This window comes from Microcaecilia unicolor, chromosome 2, assembly GCF_901765095.1.
Source record: "Microcaecilia unicolor chromosome 2, aMicUni1.1, whole genome shotgun sequence".
Lineage (NCBI taxonomy): Eukaryota > Metazoa > Chordata > Amphibia > Gymnophiona > Siphonopidae > Microcaecilia > Microcaecilia unicolor.
Window position 1 is genome coordinate 616,927,489 of NC_044032.1, and position 20,235 is coordinate 616,947,723.

The 20,235-nt window shown below is 41.9% G+C and overlaps 1 protein-coding gene across 1 annotated transcript in view; it reads left to right on the top strand.

Moving 5' to 3' along the window:
• Positions 1-20,235, top strand: part of LRBA (LPS responsive beige-like anchor protein) — a 1,257,537-nt gene that overhangs the window by 1,205,398 nt on the left and 31,904 nt on the right. The window contains 1 exon segment of the mRNA XM_030191657.1: positions 804-971. Within this exon segment, the coding sequence (XP_030047517.1) occupies positions 804-971 (168 nt within the window).

The window sequence follows — 20,235 nt, forward strand, 5'->3', positions numbered from 1 at the left end:
TTATGTGGAGGGGCATTTTTGATATGTTTTAAATCAGACTTTGGACATTTTGTACAAAACGTTCAAAGTCTGAATAGGAAAGAAGGCCATTTAAAAAAAAAAAAAAAGGAAAAGTCTATCTTTTTTTTTTTTTTTTTTCAAAATTACCATTCCAAACAAGATTTTGTGTTTTGCACTTTTTTTGACCATTTTTGGAAAAACAAAAGTGAAAAACGTAGAAAGTCAAGCCATTGGAATGTAAGAGGGGCCAGCATTTTTAGTAAACTGGTGGGAGGGGATCAGTGGCCACTTAGGGGGAGTAAGGGGAGGTCAACCCTAATTCCCTCCAGTGGTCATCTGGTCATTTAGGACAACTGTTTGTGTCTTAATCATTATAAAAACAGGTCTAGCTTAAAACATCTTAGTTTAAGTCCTGGATGGTTTTGTTTTGTTCCATTATGGCTGAAAAATGTCCAAGTCTTAGGAACACACAAATCTCTCCCTTAACACGCCCCCGACACACCCCCTTGAGATTTGGACACATTGTAGACAGCATAGAAAAAGTCTGAAACAAGGTTTTGAAGATACTGATTTGGACGTTTTTGTGAGAAAAATGTCCAAATGTTGCTTTATGCCCTTTTTTAGATGTTTTTCTCTTTCGAAAATGAGCCCCATAGTGAAGTATAAATTGATGAGTAAACACATTTTCTAAATGATGATCAAGATGTGGACAGAAATTGCTGCATTATATCATGACACATACTTTCTCTTAATAGTACTTCTCTTGCAGTTCTGGTAACGTGCTATTTGTTTTTGTATTTTAGGTAAATTAGTCCAGGTAATATTTGGGCACTGGGATGTTGTTACATGTCTGGCTCGTTCTGAATCGTACATTGGTGGAGATTGCTACGTTCTGTCAGGATCACGTGATGCTACACTGCTGCTCTGGTACTGGAATGGAAAAAACAATTGTATCGGAGACAACCCAGGCAGTAAGTAAATGTATTCTTATAGCTACTAATATGATACCTCACTGTGGAGCTGGGGTTCTCAACCCAGCCTTTGGGACACAGCCAGCCAGTCAGGTTTTCAGGATACCCACAGTAAATACGTATGAGATAAATCTGCATACAGTGGAGGTAGTGCATGCAAAGTTATCTCATTCGTATTCATTGTGGGTATCCTGAAAACCTGACTGGGCTGAGAATCACCGCTATAGAGCTTTATCCTGGACACAGTATCACACAATATGATAAATATTCATTTCAGGAGCCATAAACATAAGCAGAAAGATCAGAATTGTTGCTGATGGTGAGAAAAGTACTGGATGGTCATACTATCAAGAAGTCATGGCAATTATGGGGTCCTTTTACTAAGCTATGGTAAAAAGTGGCCTTAGCTTGCCATTAAGTGGTTCTTTCTCATGCGCTAAGACCGTTTTTACTGCAGCTGGAAAATGGCAAATTTTCCTAATTAATGACCACACGCTAATGTTGTCATTAGCATGTGAAACCACTCAAAATCTCCTAAATATTGGAATCTTTGGTAAATTCAACTTGTCAATACACCAAACCAAAGACAAAGAACTGATGATATGCACCCTATGTACCTATAGGAATTCTTCTATATTTTCTATTAATTTTCTGTACTTGTAAAATAACATAAGCCCAAACATCTGAAGATTCAAAAACATGAATATACTCTAGAATATGTTTGGGAATCCTCAGAAGACACCACTTCCGGCACATTCAATAATGATTATTTTTAGCCTAGTGGCATAGCGTCTCCTCATCGGACAATCCCTTAGGTAACTATTTTATAGTGCTTTTGCAAACACACACTGCAAAAAGTGCTCAAAGCTACATGTGCTCGCTGCTACAAGTGCTGTAAATCAAAATCAAAAACTGTTTAAAAGGACTTATCTTAAGTTCCTCTCCGTGTCAAATACTGTTGGAGTCCTTCTTTGGCTTTCCCTAAATGAACACCCGACACCGCGGGTTTCAACATTTTCGTCAGGGACTCGGGTTAACACTCGCCCATCTTCCCTTCACAACAGTCTGTACTTCCGGACATCGATAATTCTTCCAGATGCACTCGATTGTTCTTCATAGGCGCTTTTTAAAGGCTGCGCGATGCTGTCTCGTTATCATGACGTCACTGTGTCAACAAAAATACAACCTTGGTAATAGTTTTTTATCAAGGCCTGGTGGAAACCCCAGGAGTAACATAAAATAAGTAAATAAATTCAGTTACATCTTACTTAGTTTAACCTATCATGAGCAAATTCAAGAATTACAAAAAATACCTAACAAATCGGAAACAACTGTTAGGGTTTTGAGAGAACTAAATTCCAAAGATCAGATAAGTGCCCTAAAATTAGAAGTTATGGTTAGATCATGGAATTCCATTCCACCGATTCGTTGAGCCCATAAGGACTCATTGTCTGCAACCTATGAATCCACCATTGTTCTCTTCTAGTTAGGGCTGCCATGCGATCCCCTCCCCCGCTCGGTTCCGACACCTGCTCTATAATGAACCATCTAAGGTCAGTAAAGGTATGCCGATATTCTATACAATGGGGTACTAATGGAGCTGTTAACATTTTCGTATGTACCCTGCTCTTGTGTTCTATCAATCGTATTCGCATAGTTCTAATCGTGCGACCTACATAGAATAATTAGCATGTGGCCATTTACAAAAATTAGTGCGTCAGCCCTTAGTTACACTCATTTTGTAGGTGGTAAGGGCTCACATGCTAATCCAGTACTAATCAGCGTGTGGTAATGTGGCTGCACTAATTGTTTCATGCTGTCACATCCACTCTCCCCTCCCCCCACTGACATGCCCCCACGAGAAAATTCAGAAATATTTTTTAGTGCATAGTTGTGCATATACATATAGGGATTTTAACCACAGGACGCCTCTGTGTGTCCTGCAGTAAGCCCTTTTATATTGAGGTAAACCTGCTCATATATGTTGTTTCTGTTTGTTAATGAAAGGGGTATGAAATGTAATGTATACCTTTTCATCAAATCTTGTAAATATAATTCATTTAGGTATTTCCAATATCAGTTATTAAGGTAGTTATTTTAGAAGCCCTATTTGTGATTTACACATTTATTTCTGATACACATAGAAAACGCTATTTTAGAAAGTTTGTATTTACACATATAAAGCTGCACTATGTTCAGATGGCAGGGGGTTGGAACCAAAATCTACATTTATGCTCCCCATTTCAGAAAGGACGCCTTAATTTATCAACTTTGGGTTTCCTCCAACCTCTCTTATCTCTCTACCCTCAACACTTGCTACTACAGCAGCCATGGAGCAGTACAGGCCCAGCAGCAGACACAACATAGAACACTAAAGAGAGCAATGGGCTGGCCCTGTAGCACCACATATAACAATGCAGGAAACTTGGGTCTTTATACCCCATCTGTCAGAGCCTGTCAGGCCTGGGCATACTGCAGAGATGTTGTATTTGAGGAGGGAGAGTGGATGACTGCTGCTGTTAGGGCAGCCTCTGCTTGATAATGAGCACCAGTTGGGAGAAGTAACCCTCCAGTCACTTGTCTCTTGGGAATGTCATCTGGGGAAGGGAAGGGGCAGAAACCACAATGATAAAGGCAGAAAAATCCAAAGGAACAGCAGCAGAGAAGTACTGCATTTTTTGGCCCCATGGCAACTACTGTTTCTCCCTATGTGTGTAGTATGTGTTTCCATGTCCAATATGAAGGAGAGAAGAGGGGAGAACTGCATTTCTTTAGACTTTGCCTGGTAATTTAGCTTCAAGTATTTTCTTTTTTTTTATTTTATTTTTTCAACATTTCAAATTTTCCATCCAAGAAATCTCTTGTAAAGTATTGGTATCCAACATAATTAGTTAAATTTTTCTTATCATTGAAGATGTCAATTAAGGTAGCTTAACTCAAGTCCATAACTTTGGATCCAAGATTACATATGGTAGAGACATCAAAGCCCCTATACTACCAGCAAGCCCCTCAATTTTTAAAAAAGAATCGGTGCTCCCCACTCTCCCCCCCCCCCCCCCCCCCTCCGTGAAAAGTACCCCCAACATACAGAGTCCCCCATTCACTTTCACACATCAGCCGCCCCATGCGTTCCCCATGCCTGCCTGCTCCCCCCCACACTCGAGCCTGTACGGCCTCTATCCAAACCTCCTCCCTTACCCCGGCTCAAAGGCCTAAGCAGAAAACACCAGTGCCCTCACAGAAGAACCTGTAATTAACTTCAGGGGAAAGTAACTCTAATCAACACTTGGAACTGTAAGGGAATGTAAAAGAGAAGACATCCAAGTCACACAGTAGATAGATAACATAACCGGAGCAGGCCGCTCGATACGCAGATAGAAAAGTCAAAATCTTCCGACAGCACATTGAAGAGTAAAGGGAAACGGCGAGAGAATATGTCAAAGAAAACTGTCCCATTCGCTGTGGAGTAACAAGCCAGAGGCTGCAAATTTAAAAACAAGTTCAAGATTGCAGCAGTATACCTCGCCTCCGCGCCTCCTCCTCTGTATTAAAGCCTCTACCGAATAGAGAGACAAGGCACACAAACATGATCCCCAAAAGAACGTGGAGGGACAAATTAGCCACCATGTGCAATAGGTCCAGGATCCATACCATATCCCAGCAGCCACGGTTCCCAACTCAGCAGGGGAAACATATGAAACCAATGTAACCCAGTCCTGCAATCCCAGGTTAGAAGGGGCTTGAGACACACTGCATGTTGTTGTCACTCACTCTGGTCCCATCAGCTCATCCACTCAGGAACCACATGACACTCAGAACTGAAACATTTATTAATTTCTTAACTGATGGTTTCACTGCATTGATCTTCATACACTGCAGATGTAATTAATAATTTCTTTCAAGATGATCACAGCAATAGTAAATTCACTGGATTAACACACGTGCATAACCCTCATGCCTGTCCGAAAGCTCAGTTAGCACCCAGAGCGGATTTCACACTCCTGATGTACTTCAATACCATCTGGGCTAGGCTTCCAGTAACTGCATACTCCCTTCGGGCTGCCACCCCGAAGGTCTTGCTAGAGGCCTGAGGTAGACTGCAGTTCCACCCGAGCCCCAGTCACGGACAGTCTGCCCAATCCGCCGAGTTTCTGGCTCCTCAAATAGCTGATACAATATAACAGCTTACTGTCTAGGTAATCAATCCACTGGTTACAATGCTGTAGTACCCCCCCCCCCCCCCCCCTTTTACTGCACTCGCGAGAGGATTGTGAAAAATTACAAGAGGACCTTAAGAGGCTGGGAGACTAGGCATCTAAATGTCAGATGACGTTTAATGTGAGCAAGTGCAAAGTGATGCATGTGGGAAAGAGGAACCCAAACTATAGCTACGTAATGCAAGGTTCTAGGTTAGGAGTCACCAACCAAGAAAGGGATCTCGGTGTCGTCGTTGTTCATATGTTGAAATCCTCTGCTCAGTGTGCTGCGGCGGCTAAGAAAGCAAATAGGTATTATTAGGAAAGGAATGGAAAACAAAAGTGAGGATGTTATAATGCCTTTGTATCGGTCCATGGTGCAATATTGTGTTCAATTCTGGTCACCACATCTCAAAAAAGATATAGTGGAATTAGAAAAGGTACAGAGAAGGGTGATGAAAATGATAAAGGGGATGGGACGACTTCCCTATGAGGAAAGACTGAAGCATCTAGGGCTCTTCAGCTTGGAGAAGAGACGGCTGAGGGGAGATATGATAGAGTCTGTAAAATGAGTGGAGTGGAATGGGTAGACATGGATCGTTTGTTTACTCTTTCCAAAAATTCTAGGACTAGGGGGCATGCGATGAAGCTACAAAGTAGTAAATTTAATACGAATTGTAGAATATTTTTCATCACTCAACATGTAATTAAACTCTGTAATTCATTGCCAGAGAATGTAGTAAAGATGGTTAGCTTAGTGGTTAAAAAGGGTCTGGACTGCTACCTAATGGAAAAATCCATAGACCATTATTAAATTGACTTGGGGAAAATCCACTGCTTATTTCTGGGATAAGCAGCATAAAAGGTATTGAGCTTTTTTGGGATCTTGCCAGGTATTTGTGACCTGGATTGGCCACTGTTGGAAACAGGATGCTGGGCTTGATGGACCTTAGGTCTGTCCCAGTGTGGCAATACTTATGTGCTTATGACTATCGGTAACACAGAACTCCAACAACCCAGAGCTAGTTACTTTGTCTAGAGACAGAACCAGAGACAAAATCTTTCCCACAGGCTTTCCCTTTTATAACCTCTGAGCTCCTCCTGGGTCCTCCAGCCACTCCCCTAATGACCTGCTACCTGGGGCTCACTCTATCATAATGCTAGAACAACCATGGGTTGCACCATCATTATCAGCCAAAGAGAGCATCCTGCTACACCACCAGTGCTGATGTTTACATCAGCCATTCTCAAAATTAAGCAGGGCATCTAATTGGTCCAGGTGCTGTTCCTCCTCAAGGGGTCCGGGCTCTGCAGGGTCCCATAAATTAAAGACCATCCCGGAATTTAGTAGCTGCCGCTTTATTGATGAGGGTGTCTGTCCAGCATGCCATACTTTCAGGTTGGCCGGATATGCCAACGTGAAGTGCACTCCTCAGCGGTATAAAGCAGAGCACAAAGGCGCCAACTCCTCCATTGCATCACAACCCGGGAAGAATAGTCTTTGAGCAAGAGAATTTTATTTAAATTATAATCCAGACAATCCAATTTCTTGTAAGCCTGCAAAATGAGTTCTTTATCAGTCCAATTGAGAAAGTGGGCAATGGCAATGCAGGGTACGGAGTCATTATCCTTGCATGCCCCAATCCAATGGGCTCTCTCACAAGAAAACATGGAAGCCATGTGGTCCAGGCCAAGGTGAGAGGGGAGCCAGATACTGAATAATTTGCAGAGCTCTAGATCTGAAATGGTTTCGAGAAGGCCCACAACCTGCAGATCATTCCTTCAACCTATTTTCTTGTTCCTCCACTCAATCCCGAAGTTAAGCGGCTTCCATTTGTAGTGTTCCCAACTGTGTGAGCACCCAGGTGGCCTCTTCCTCATGCTCAGAAACTCTGCGCTCCATCTTGGCAATCCGTCACATATGTGCGTCAATATTATCATTAATTCCATCTTCTGCAGACTGAAGTTTATTGAAGCAGTCTGCCAACACTACTGTAACAGTTTGTGATAATCTCTTGAGCCCATTCTACCACTGGTGCGATGATCATCGCTGTGTATATGCTGTCATTTTGCTGTCCGTCAGGGTAGATTTGCTCCAAGCAGATTTGGGATTCTTTGCCGGCATTCCACAGATAGGCTGTTGAAATAATTCTCTGCCGTGACCCAGAGTGCCTCAGATTCTGCTCCCAGTGCAAGTCAAGAAGGAATCCCCTCATTGACAAGGAATTTAGGTGAGTATTACAGGCCCTCCATGGAGCTTATTGTTCTTGCTGCTTACTCAGAGGCAGGCATCACATGACCCCCATTTTTTATTATTATAATAAGAAAATTATCTGAGAGAAAAAGAGCTTTCAAACAAATTAGCTTTTCAGTGTTTACAAAATACTGTATAGGTAGATAATCGTTTAAGAACATAAGAATAGCCATAGTGGGTCAGAACAATGGTCCAACAGAATCCTGATTCCAACAGTGGCCAATCCAGGTCACAAGTACCTGCAGAAACCCAAATAGTAGCAACATTTAATTGAGGCTGGTAGATTATTCCGCATCTGAACTGCCTGATAAGAAATGGAAAGCTCAAGCATTTTCTTAAAGTTCACCATTTTCAAGGCAGAAAATGTAGACGTTGACAGTCCCTTGGTCCTAGATGTATACCTACCAAGAGAAGGAGGAACTAAATTAGACAAATACTCAGGAGCCATGCCATTTAAATTTTTGAAAATAAGCGAAGTCAGCTTGAAGGTCATTCAAGCCTGAGTTGGAAGCCAGTGAAGTTTACCATGAAAATTGGGCAAATGATTAGAATTTTTGCTGTGAGATTTGGACTTATTGGAGGGTTTCTTCACATAGAAAGCCCCATAACCCCACCCATTTTGAATATATAGCGCCCAATGCCCTTTATCACAGACAGTGTTTTGTTTTGATATAACAGTTAATATACTTACCATGACAGAACTAGTCTTTGTGGGGTTTTTTCTTTATATAATTTTTTTTTTTTTTTTTTTACATTTGTACCCCCGCACTTTCCCACTCATGGCAGGCTCAATGCGGCTTACATGGGGCAATGGAGGGTTAAGTGACTTGCCCAGAGTCACAAGGAGCTGCCTGTGCCTGAAGTGGGACTCGAACTCAGTTCCCCAGGACCAAAGTCCACCACCCTAACCAATAATAAACACATACTTTGATATTTCACTTAAGCATACTGTTAGGAACTTACCCTTTATGAGGGCAAATCAGCATGTGTGTATATATAGTATGTGTACACAATGTAATGAAAACATAGTAACATAGTAGATGACGGCAGAAAAAGACCTGCATGGTCCATCCAGTCTGCCCAAGACAAACTCATATGTGTATACCTTACCTTGAATTTGTACCTGTCCTTTTCAGGGCACAGACCGTATAAGTCTGCCCTCCCCTATCCTCGCCTCCCAACCACCACCCCCTCTCCCATCAGCGGCTCTGGTACAGACCGTATAAGTCTGCCCTCCCCTATCCTCGCCTCCCAACCACCAACCCCTCTTCCCCCCAACTGCTCCGCCACCCAATTTCAGCTAAGCTTCTGAGGATCCATTCCTTCTGCACAGGATTCCTCTATGCATATCCCACGCATGTTTGAACTCCGTTACCGTTTTCATCTCCACCACCTCCCGCGGGAGGGCATTCCAAGCGTCCACCACCCTCTCCGTGAAAAAAATACTTCCTGACATCTTTTTTGAGTCTGCCCCCCTTCAATCTCATTTCATGTCCTCTCGTTCTACCGCCTTCCCATCTCCGGAAAAGATTCGTTTGCGGATTAATACCTTTCAAATATTTGAACGTCTGTATCATATCACCCCTGTTCCTCCTTTCCTCCAGGGTGTACATGTTCAGGTCAGCAAGCCTCTCTTCATACGTCTTGGAACGTAAATCCCATACCATCCTCGTAGCTTTTCTTTGCACCGCTTCCATTTTTTAACATCCTTCGCAAGATACGGCCTCCAAAACTGAACACAATACTCCAGGTGGGGCCTCACCAATGTCTTATACAGGGGCATTAAAACCTCCTTTCTTCTGCTGGTCACTCCTCTCTCTATACAGCCTAGCAATCTTCTAGCTACGGCCATCGCCTTGTCGCACTGTTTCGTCGCCTTCAGGTCCTCAGATACTATCACCCCAAGATCCCTCTCCCCGTCCGTGCCTATCAGACTCTCCCCGCCTAACACATACGTCTCCCTTGGATTTCTACTCCCTAAGTGCATCACTTTGCATTTCTTTGCATTGAATTTTAATTGCCAAACGTTAGACCATTCTTCTAGCTTCTTCAGATCTTTTTTCATGTTTTCCACTCCCTTCGGCAATGTCACTCACAAATATATTGAACAGAATCGGCCCCAGCACCGATCCCTGAGGCACTCCACTACTCACCTTTCCCTCCTCCGAGCGAACTCCATTCACCACCACCCTCTGGCGTCTGTCCGTCAACCAGTTCCTAATCCAGTTCACCACTTCGGGTCCTATCTTCAGGCCGTCTAGTTTATTTAAGAGCCTCCTGTGGGGAACCGTGTCAAAAGCCTTGCTGAAATCTAAGTAGATGACGTCCATAGCACGTCCTTGATTTAATTCTCCTGTCACCCAGTCAAAGAATTCAATGAGATTCATTTGGCACGATTTCCCTTTGGTGAAACCATGTTGTCTCGGATCTTGCAACTTATTGGCTTCCAGGAAATTCACTATCCTTTCCTTCAGCATGGCTTCCATTACTTTTCCAATAACCAAAGTGAGGCTTACCGGCCTGTAGTTTCCAGCTTCTTCCCTATCCCCACTTTTGTGAAGAGGGACCACCTCCGCCGTTCTCCAATCCCTCGGAACCTCTCCCGTCTCCAAGGATTTATTAAACAAGTCTTTAAGAGGACCCGCCAGAACCTCTCTGAGCTCCCTCAGTATTCTGGGGTGGATCCCGTCCGCCCCCATGGCTTTGTCCACCTTTAGCTTTCCAAGTTGTTGATACACACTCTCTTCTGTGAACAGCGCTCTATCCACCTCATTTTCAGGTGTACTTTTGCCAGTCCCTCTCGGTCCTTCCCCAGGGTTTTCTTCAGTGAAAACAGAACAAAAGTATCTATTTAGCAAATTGGCTTTTTCTTCATCATTTTCTACATAGCGTTTTGTTGTATCTTTTAGTCTCACAATTCCCTTTATAGTCTTTCTCCTTTCACTAATATACCTGAAGAAGTTTTTGTCTCCCCTCCTTACATTTCTAGCCATGTTCCATATATACATACTTACACACAAAACCATCAAGTGTCAAAGCTGAAATTAGTCACAAAGGTAAAATAATATTCTTCCCTGCTTTGCCTCAACAGTTATGTCTGTGGTATGTAGGTAATATATACTAGCCATTAAGCTTGTTAAAACGGGCGAGATTTGTGTTTTGCAAAATGTAATAATTCTCACCTCCAGCCATCCATGTCCAGCAAACCTCCTCTCTCCCCTGCCCTCCCCCCCATGTCCAGCAGCCCTCCTGTATCCCCTGGCCTCCCCCGTCCACCAACCATCCTCTCTCCCCTGCCCTTCCCCCATATCCAGCAACCCTCCTCTTTCCCTTGGCCTCCTCCCCACCCTGTTCTCTCCCCTGCCCTCCCCCCATGTCCAGCAACCCTCCTCTCTGCCCTGCTGCCTGCAACGCTTCCACACGGAGGTGAGAGGCGCTGTCATGTCAGTGCAGGGGGCCCGATACGGAGGGAAGCGGCAGCGGCGACGTCGTCAGGGATGGGGGGGGTGGAGGTTGGTGCGCCGGCGATGTTCCTTCGTCTCCAGGCTCCAGCGGCAGCGTCCGTTTCCCTCTCTGTTCCGCCCTCTGATGTCATCATGTCTTGACGCGAGGGCGGGACAGAGAGGGAAGTCTCTACTGCGCATTTGCGGGTGAGTCGGTCACTTGTCATTTATATGTTTGATATATATATATATATATATAATATATACATTTATTTTCAGTAACTCATTCAGCTGGTGGGTAAAATAGTCTTTATGACATTTATTTTAATTTGTATTTTACTTCCTTAAAAAAAATGTATATATATATATATATATATATATATATATATATATATATATAAAAGGACTTACTCTAACTACACCCTCTCCAAAAGACATTACACGATGTGATACCCGCAAGCGAGCCTTCTCCGGAGTAGCCCCCACACTCTGGAATACATTGCCAGGTTAACATAAGACTATCTCTACCTCAGGAAGCAGGTGAAAGCTTGGCTCTTCAACCAAGCCTTTAATGGAAGAAGTAACTAACTTGTTAGACTCACTCATACACACAAGGCTGCACATACTGCAGCAGGACATGTTTATCCAGTCCTAGCCTAACTGAGATAATATTTAACCATCTCTCTGACCTCATGGTCAACTTTCTTCAAATCAGTCACCTTACTTTCAAATTCTTCCTACTTTCTTACTCATCTATATGTTACAACTTTGCCTTACCCTTCACTACCAATTATAATGTTCTATTACGTATTGTGTTGTCATTGTAAGTAGTATACCATGCCATATTTTGTATTGTTACTTGAATATTTTTACTGCTGTAAGTGCCTATTGCTCATGTTTGATCTATTCTTACTGTACACCGCCTTGAGTGAATTCCTTCAAAAAGGCGGTAAATAAATCCTAATAAATTATATATATATATATATATATACACACACACACACACACACACGTAGAGATATAGTTTTGATACAGATAAAAAATAAAGGACCAACATCAAAATATATTATCACATTTGCAAATACTGTATATGAGAAGTTAACTGCTGTAATGTGGTTTCTTTTGTAGTCTGTTACAAATATTAAGTAATGAAGCTTAGCAAACAAGTTCTATGCAATAGGTTTTTATTCAACCAACTTATTCTTCTAATCACAAAGGCATTCAGTTGTTCCAATATGAATGTGTTGCTGGCAACTTTTTTGCTGACCTCATATCATTTAAGACAGATGTGCATGCCAGACAACTTACTGTGGATGTGCTCTTTATTCTTAAACATCAGTAAAGACAACTGTAGACTTGAAACACACTTTCATTGTACTGTTGCTGTCCTTATTGCTGGTACAGTCACTGGTCCGCTATAGTCTCTTTTAAGGATGACTTGGCCAGAGGCTTCCTATTTAAAAAACTAGGGTGTCACCTGGTGGTGGAAATTAGAAAAGCAACCAGGAGTTTCAGGTCAAAATTATTTTGTTTTACATGTTGCAAGTTATTCCTGGTGAATTCTACCATGAAGGTAGGACATACATCCTTGTTCTGTGACTAAGGGCTCCAGCAGAAGAAAGGAGGTGTTGATGCTACTGTACAGGTCGTTGGTGAGGCCTCACCCTGGAGTATTGTGTTCAGTTTTGGAGGCCATATCTTGAAGCGGTCCAGAGGAGGGCCACAGTAAAAATGATATGGGACTTGCACCAAAAACATATGAGAAGAGACTGGAAAACCTGAATAGGTATACCCTAGAGGAAAGAAGGAAGAGGAAAGATATGATAATTTTTTAGTTTTATTTTTGTTACATTTGTACCCCACGCTTTCCCACTCACAGTAGGTTCAATGCGGCTTACATATTATATATAGGTACTTATATAAGGACATTTAAATACTTGAAAGGTATTAATATAGAAACAAATCTTTTCCAGAGAAATGGAAATGGTAAAACTAGAGGACATGAATTGAGGTTGTGGAGTGGTAGACTTAGGAGTAATGTCAGGAAAATCTTTCACAGATAGGGTGGTCAAAGCCAGGAATGTCCTCCCAAAGGAGGTAGTAGAGACAAAAATGGTGTTGAAATTCAAAAAAGCATGGGATGAACACAGAGGATCTCTAATTTGAAAATGGATGGTATTTAAAAAATATTTTAAAACCCCTTAAATGGCTGCATGTGTTTGGATGTGTCAAGTGGCGCTTAGATGGCGACTTCAGCTGTGAAGAATTAAGGCCGGTGCTGGGCAGACTTGTACGGTCTGTGTCCCGTATATGGCAATCCAGTTTAGGATTGGCTAGAAACAGCTTCGATGGCAACCGCCTCAGTAGCTGGAACATGCGGAACCAGGTGAACTTCTACAGTCTAGATCCTGCAAATGCCATGGAAGGACCATGATCAAGTGTTTTATATCACATTCATTGTTGATTTTAGTCATGAATTTATGATCAGTGTGACTGTTGGACAGATTGGATGGACCATTCAGGGGTTTTTTCTTTCGTCATTTACCATGTTACTATGTTTTTCTAAGCTGCGGTAAAATGTGACTTTAATGCACCCTTGCACAGGTTTTCCCACATGGTAAGACTATTTTTACATCAGTTGTAAAAATGGGCTTTTTCTGTTTTTTTATATTAATGGCCATGTGTTAATGTTGTCAATGCACACCCGTTTAAAATAATTAGCACGTGCACTACCACCACCCATTTTGTAGATGTTAGGGGCTCACTCGCTATTCCTATGCTAACCAGTTAGCGTGCAGTAATGTAGCCACACTGATTAGCACAGGAATGCCCACTCTTGGCCTCTCAGACATGCCTCCTCAAAAAAATATTTTTTTACTGCGCAGTTGGCACTTGCACATTTGGCATTTACTGCAGAATGCCTGCACGTGTCCTGTGGTATGCAATTTTATGCTGCATTAGGGAACAGAATTTGGATCTTCAGCATCATTTAATGGACATGGTATAATAACTGATGTAAGTTGAAGTAACTGTGGCTTACCCACATCCATCTGAACATGACATGATGTATAAGCAATACAACAGGCTCTGTTTGATTGAGTGGAAATATATAAGGCTGAAGCTTTGATTAATTATCAAATAAAGGAACCTAGTCTAGGTACATTTATAATCTATGCCCACTAAGCATAGAGGACAAGAATCCAAGCTTGGTGGGAGCATAAGGGAGGATTGTCTTAGGAACTATGAGCCTGCTTCATGCATGCCAGGCAACAGTCCTCTTTAGATTTCAGTTCTTTACCAGGTGTTAGCCGGGCAGTCTACCCTGCTTAAGCAAGACTGCTGTCCACAGCAGTCTATTGTGTACTGTGGCGAAGTTGGCCCAGATGAGACAGACTTCAGCCATGCCAGTGAAATCCTCAATATCCATACAGAACTGAGGGCCCTTGCTCCACCTATTAGGGGAAATTCGGGCTCTTCTCAAACCTACACCTCAAGCTCAAATACTACTATCCATCTTTAAGATGGCACCAACATCCTTAAACTTTAAATAGTACTGCCCACAATTCCCACCAATCAGAGTGTTATCTACCTGAACCTATCAAATCTCTATAAATAAGTACATCAGAGGAGAGATCCCCAGTCTAATTGATTGTTAAGACCTTGGGGAAATAAAGTATCTAAACTAAATATCCAGTGCTGCTCCTTAAAATTGAGAATGTTGGCAATGTCACCACCCTCCCTTCCCTCAGAAACTGTCAATAATTCTCCACCGTAAATCAGATGTAGCATGAGCTTTTTCTGTCCCATGCTGGACCAACTTTTACCAGTAATGGCTAAGGTGCACCATTGACAGTGCATACATGCCTCCTGACCAGTCAGTTGAGATGGAATATTATAATCTAAACGTTTGTAAGAAAGGGTTTCACCTATAGTCCTACCTCGGCGATATGCTACTATATAGGATGTTCCTGGAAACAAGCATGAATGGATAATATTTCCCAATATCAGTTAAAAGTGAAGTAACAAACGTAGCACCCTTATTGTAGGAGAGTACCACCACTAGTCTGTCTTCTGGATCCTTAGAGTTATATTGTAATAATAACTCTCTATTGGCAAATTTAGCTCTCTGGTAAGCCCTTTTAATAATAGATGGTAGGTAACCCCTCTCCATCAAACGCTCTTTCAATTGTATAGCATGTAATTCAAATTGATCATTAGTGGAACAGCTACGCCTGATACATAGGGACTGATTTATTGGCAACCCTTTCTTCAGACTGTAAGGGTTGGAACTAGTAAAGTGTAATAAAGTATTTCTTGCTACTGGTTTATGGTATGGAGTGGTTTGAATTAAGGCATCATCTCAATTAAAAGGCAAAGTGAAATAGGCTATTAGAGCCAAAAGAACATCCTTCAAAGAATGGAAAAAGGACCGGAATGAAGAACATAAGAAGCAACATAACCACTGGCAAGTTAGATGCAAAGCATTGATAAAGAAGGACTAAAGAGAATATGAAGAAATACTTGCCGCAGAGTCAAAAATTCACAGTAACAACTTTTCAGGTACATCAGAAGCAGAAAGCCTGTGAGGGAATATATGGGACCATTAAGATCATGAAGAAGCAAGAGGGGCACTCAGGGAATGAATTATTGCTTCACTCTTTACGGAAAATTTAAGAGTTCTAGCTGTACCAGAAATGGTTTTCAAGGGTGATGATGCAGAGGAGCTGAAAGAAATCTTGGTGAACCTGGAAGATTTACTAAACCAAATCAACAAATTAATGAGTAGTAAATCAACTGGACAGGATTTGTATGCACCCTATGGTACTAGAAGAACTCAACCATGAAATTGCTGATCTGCTGTTAGTGTTCTGTAATCATCCATAGTACCTGAAGATTGGAGGGTGGCCAACGTAATGCTGATTTTTTTTAAAAGGGTTCCAGAGGTGATCCAGGAAATTACTGACAGGTATGCCTGATGTGCCGGGCAAAACAGTGAAAATTATTAGAAAGAATAAACTTACAGGAAAACATGGTTTAATGGGACAGAGTAAGCATGGATTCAGCCAAGGGAATTCTTGGCTCAACAATTTGCTTTATTTCTTTGAAGGCATGAATAAACATGTCAATAAAGGTGAGCCACTTAATGTATTATATCTAGATTTTCAGCAAACTTTTGGCAAAGACCCTCATGAGAGACTCCTGAGAAAATTAGTCATGGGATAGGAGGCAATGTTCTGTTGTGAATTAGGAATTGGTTAGTCATAAAATAGAGGATAGGGTTAAATGGTCATCTTTCTCAATAGAAGAGGGTGAATAGTGGAGTACTGCAGGAATAACATGCAGACTGTGGAAAAATTGCAGGGAGACCTTAGGAAATTGGAAAACTGGGCTTCCAAATGGCATATGAATTTAATGTGGACAAATGCAAAGTGATGTACATTGGGAAGAATAATCTGAATTATAGTTACCTGATACTAGGGTCCACCTTGAGAATCAGCACCCAAGAAAAAGATCTTGGTGTAATTGTAGACAATAAGCTGAAATCTTCTGCCCAGTGTGCAGCAGTGGCCAAAGAAGCAAACAGGATCCTAGGAATTATTAGAAAAGGGATGGTAAATAAGATTGAGAATACTTTAATGCCTGTGTATCATTCCTTGATGTATCCTCACCTTGAGCATTGCATTCAATTTTGGTTGCTGTATGTCAAAAAAGATATAACAGAACTAGAAAAGGTTCAAAGAAGGGCAACCAAAATGGTAAAGGGGATAGTACTCCTCTCATATGAGGAAAGGCTAAAGAGGTTAGGTCTCTTCAGCTTGGAAAAGAGATGGCTGAGGAAGATATGATTGAGGTCTACAAAATCCTGAGTGGTGTAGGATGAGTAGAATCAATTTTTTACTCTTGCAAAAAGTACAAAGACTAGGGAACACTCAATGAATTTACATGGAAATGCTTTTAAAACAAATAGAAGCAAATAGTTAACTACTAATACTACTGCTACTTATCATTTCTATTAGACGTACACAGTGCTATCTGGAACTCATGGAGGATGTGATAATAGTTAGTATATCTGGGTTTAAAAAAGGTTTGGACAAGTTTCTGGATGAAAAGCCAACAGTGTGCTATTGAGATAGACACAAGGAATCCAGTGGTTGCCCTGGGATTAGTAGCACGGAACTTGCTACTATTTGGGACTGTGCCAGGTACTTGTGACCTGGATTGGCCACTGCTGGAAACAGAACCCTGGGATAGATTAACTATTGGTCTGAATATCAAAATATTAGCGCCCTGCCAAATTTCAAATGACAAACTACTCCATAATTGGGGAATAGCCACCAAAAAGGCTTTTTTTTGTCCAATGGGCCAACCACATGGCCTGAATTGTCAGAACCTCCGGTAAACACCCATAAGTACATAAGTATTGCCATACTGGGACAGACTGAACGTCCATAAAGCCCAGCATCCTGTCTCCAATAGTGGCCAATCCAGGTTGCAAATACCTGGCAAGATCCCAAAACAGTATAATACATTTTATGCTGCGTATCCTAGAAATAAGCAGTGGATTTTTCTCAAGTCCATTTTAATAATGACTTATGGACTTTTCTTTTAGGAAGCTATCCAAACCCTTTTTAAACCCCGTTAAGCTATCTGCTTTTACTACATTCGCTGGCAATGAATTCCAGAGCTTAATCCCTTTTCATTAACGTGTCCAAAAATTATTCAAGAAATAAACTAAGGACTGTTGGTCATCTGTAAAGGATAGTTGTATTATTGGTATTTTATTTTTGTATTTTGAATGTTTTTATATAACTTTGGGTTCGTTGTGTGGGCAGCTTAAATAATATTTAGAGCCACCTGTGTAAAACTAGTCAAATATTTTATAAAAGGTTTGGTAAGTATAGAGCCTTTTTTAAAATACCTATACCATTACCAAAGGAGTACACAGAGAGTGCCATTTTAGAAATGTACACAGTCAAATAAAGAGCCAGTGTCATAGTGGCAACATACACATGTAAGTGGTGCTACATACACACATAAGTGATGTTATAAGCAGCCACAATATACATGTATGTATGTGATGCCACTTAATATATATATAAGTGGCAGATTATACATTTGCAAGCAAATGACCTGGTAATGAGGGAGCCTTTCTTTAAAAGCACTCTTTTTCCTGGGTGGTGATGGGTTTCCTTGTCAGAGTGTTACACAAATCACCACCGTCAAGCAGTTGTCGAAGTTGCAAGTCTAAAAGACAGACTTTGTTGTTATGAGCAGGCATACATACTAGCAAGTAAAACTATTGAGGTCTAAGGGGCCATTTTAATGATGTGTGGTAGGATTTTCTACTTGCTGTACATTAAAGACAAAAAACAACATGCAGTATATTCTGGGGTGTGCACATCATCTGCCCTGCATTTACCACACAGGGCAGAGCCACATCACATGGCACTGTGTTACATGCAGATAACATAGTGTGGCCCTAACTGAAATAAATATTAACACACCCATATGCCATTGTGGTGCTCTCCAGACACATATTCCCCCCCCCATCTATTTCCCCACCCTGATGTTCCCCTGGTCCAAATGCACAACACCCCTCTCCCCTGATTACAATATTCAACCCCCTAAACTCTCACCAAACTGAACAGCTCAGCAAGCCCCTCCCTTATTCCAAAGCCCTGCCCACATGTAGCCATCTGAACCCTTCCCCAGGCCCCCACCTCATAGCCCATGGTCCTTACCCAGAGGTGATCATTGGTGGTACTGTGGGCTGGAATGGGAGTGGTCCCCCGTCATGTTCTGCCTGTCTTACTACACTTCTCAAAATGGCTGCCACAACCACTTGAAAATTCACAAGATCTCCAGATGATGACCACATAATAAATAGACTCTATAATTCTGGTCTAAACAAATAAGATGGTCTCCTCTTCAAGAACTAGCAGTTCAGGATCCTACATACAGAGTAGGAGTAGCCTAATTGTTAGTGCAGTGGACAGCTTCTCCTGACCCTTAGCAAGTCGCTTAACCCTCCATTACCTTAGGTACAAAAACAGATTGTGAGCCCAGTGGGAACAGAGAAAGTACCTGCATAGAACATGTAAACCATTTTGGTTGTACCACAGGAAGGCGGTATATCAAGTTCATGACCCTTTACATATCTAAATTTTTTTTCTAAAACTCATTTCTCAAGATTAAGACAAACATTTCTATCCCAACATTCAAACCTTTTTCTTTATAGTGAACATGTTGAAAGCCAAGTAATAGACACGCTCCAGCTTCATGATTTTTTATTTATTTATTTATTGCATTTGTAGCCCACATTTTCCCACCTATTTGCAGACTCAATGTGGCTTACAATATTACATCCTTAGCAGGCGCCAATCAAGAGTAAATAATTGGATTACATACAAAGAACTGTGTGTAACATGATGAATATACAGTGGTGGAAATAAGTATTTGATCCCTTGCTGATTTTGTAAGTTTGCCCACTGACAAAGACATGAGCAGCCCATAATTGAAGGGTAGGTTATTGGTAACAGTGAGAGATAGCACATCACAAATTAAATCCGGAAAATCACATTGTGGAAAGTATATGAATTTATTTGCATTCTGCAGAGGGAAATAAGTATTTAATCCCTCTGGCAAACAAGACCTAATACTTGGTGGCAAAACCCTTGTTGGCAAGCACAGCGGTCAGACGTCTTCTGTAGTTGATGATGAGGTTTGCACACATGTCAGGAGGAATTTTGGTCCACTCCTCTTTGCAGATCATCTCTAAATCATTAAGAGTTCTGGGCTGTCGCTTGGCAACTCGCAGCTTCAGCTCCCTCCATAAGTTTTCAATGGGATTAAGGTCTGGTGACTGGCTAGGCCACTCCATGACCCTAATGTGCTTCTTCCTGAGCCACTCCTTTGTTGCCTTGGCTGTATGTTTTGGGTCATTGTCGTGCTGGAAGACCCAGCCACGACCCATTTTTAAGGCCCTGGCGGAGGGAAGGAGGTTGTCACTCAGAATTGTACGGTACATGGCCCCATCCATTCTCCCATTGATGCGGTGAAGTAGTCCTGTGCCCTTAGCAGAGAAACACCCCCAAAACATAACATTTCCACCTCCATGCTTGACAGTGGGGACGGTGTTCTTTGGGTCATAGGCAGCATTTCTCTTCCTCCAAACACGGCGAGTTGAGTTCATGCCAAAGAGCTCAATTTTTGTCTCATCTGACCACAGCACCTTCTCCCAATCACTCTCGGCATCATCCAGGTGTTCACTGGCAAACTTCAGACGGGCCGTCACATGTGCCTTCCGGAGCAGGGGGGACCTTGCGGGTACTGCAGGATTGCAATCCGTTATGTCGTAATGTGTTACCAAT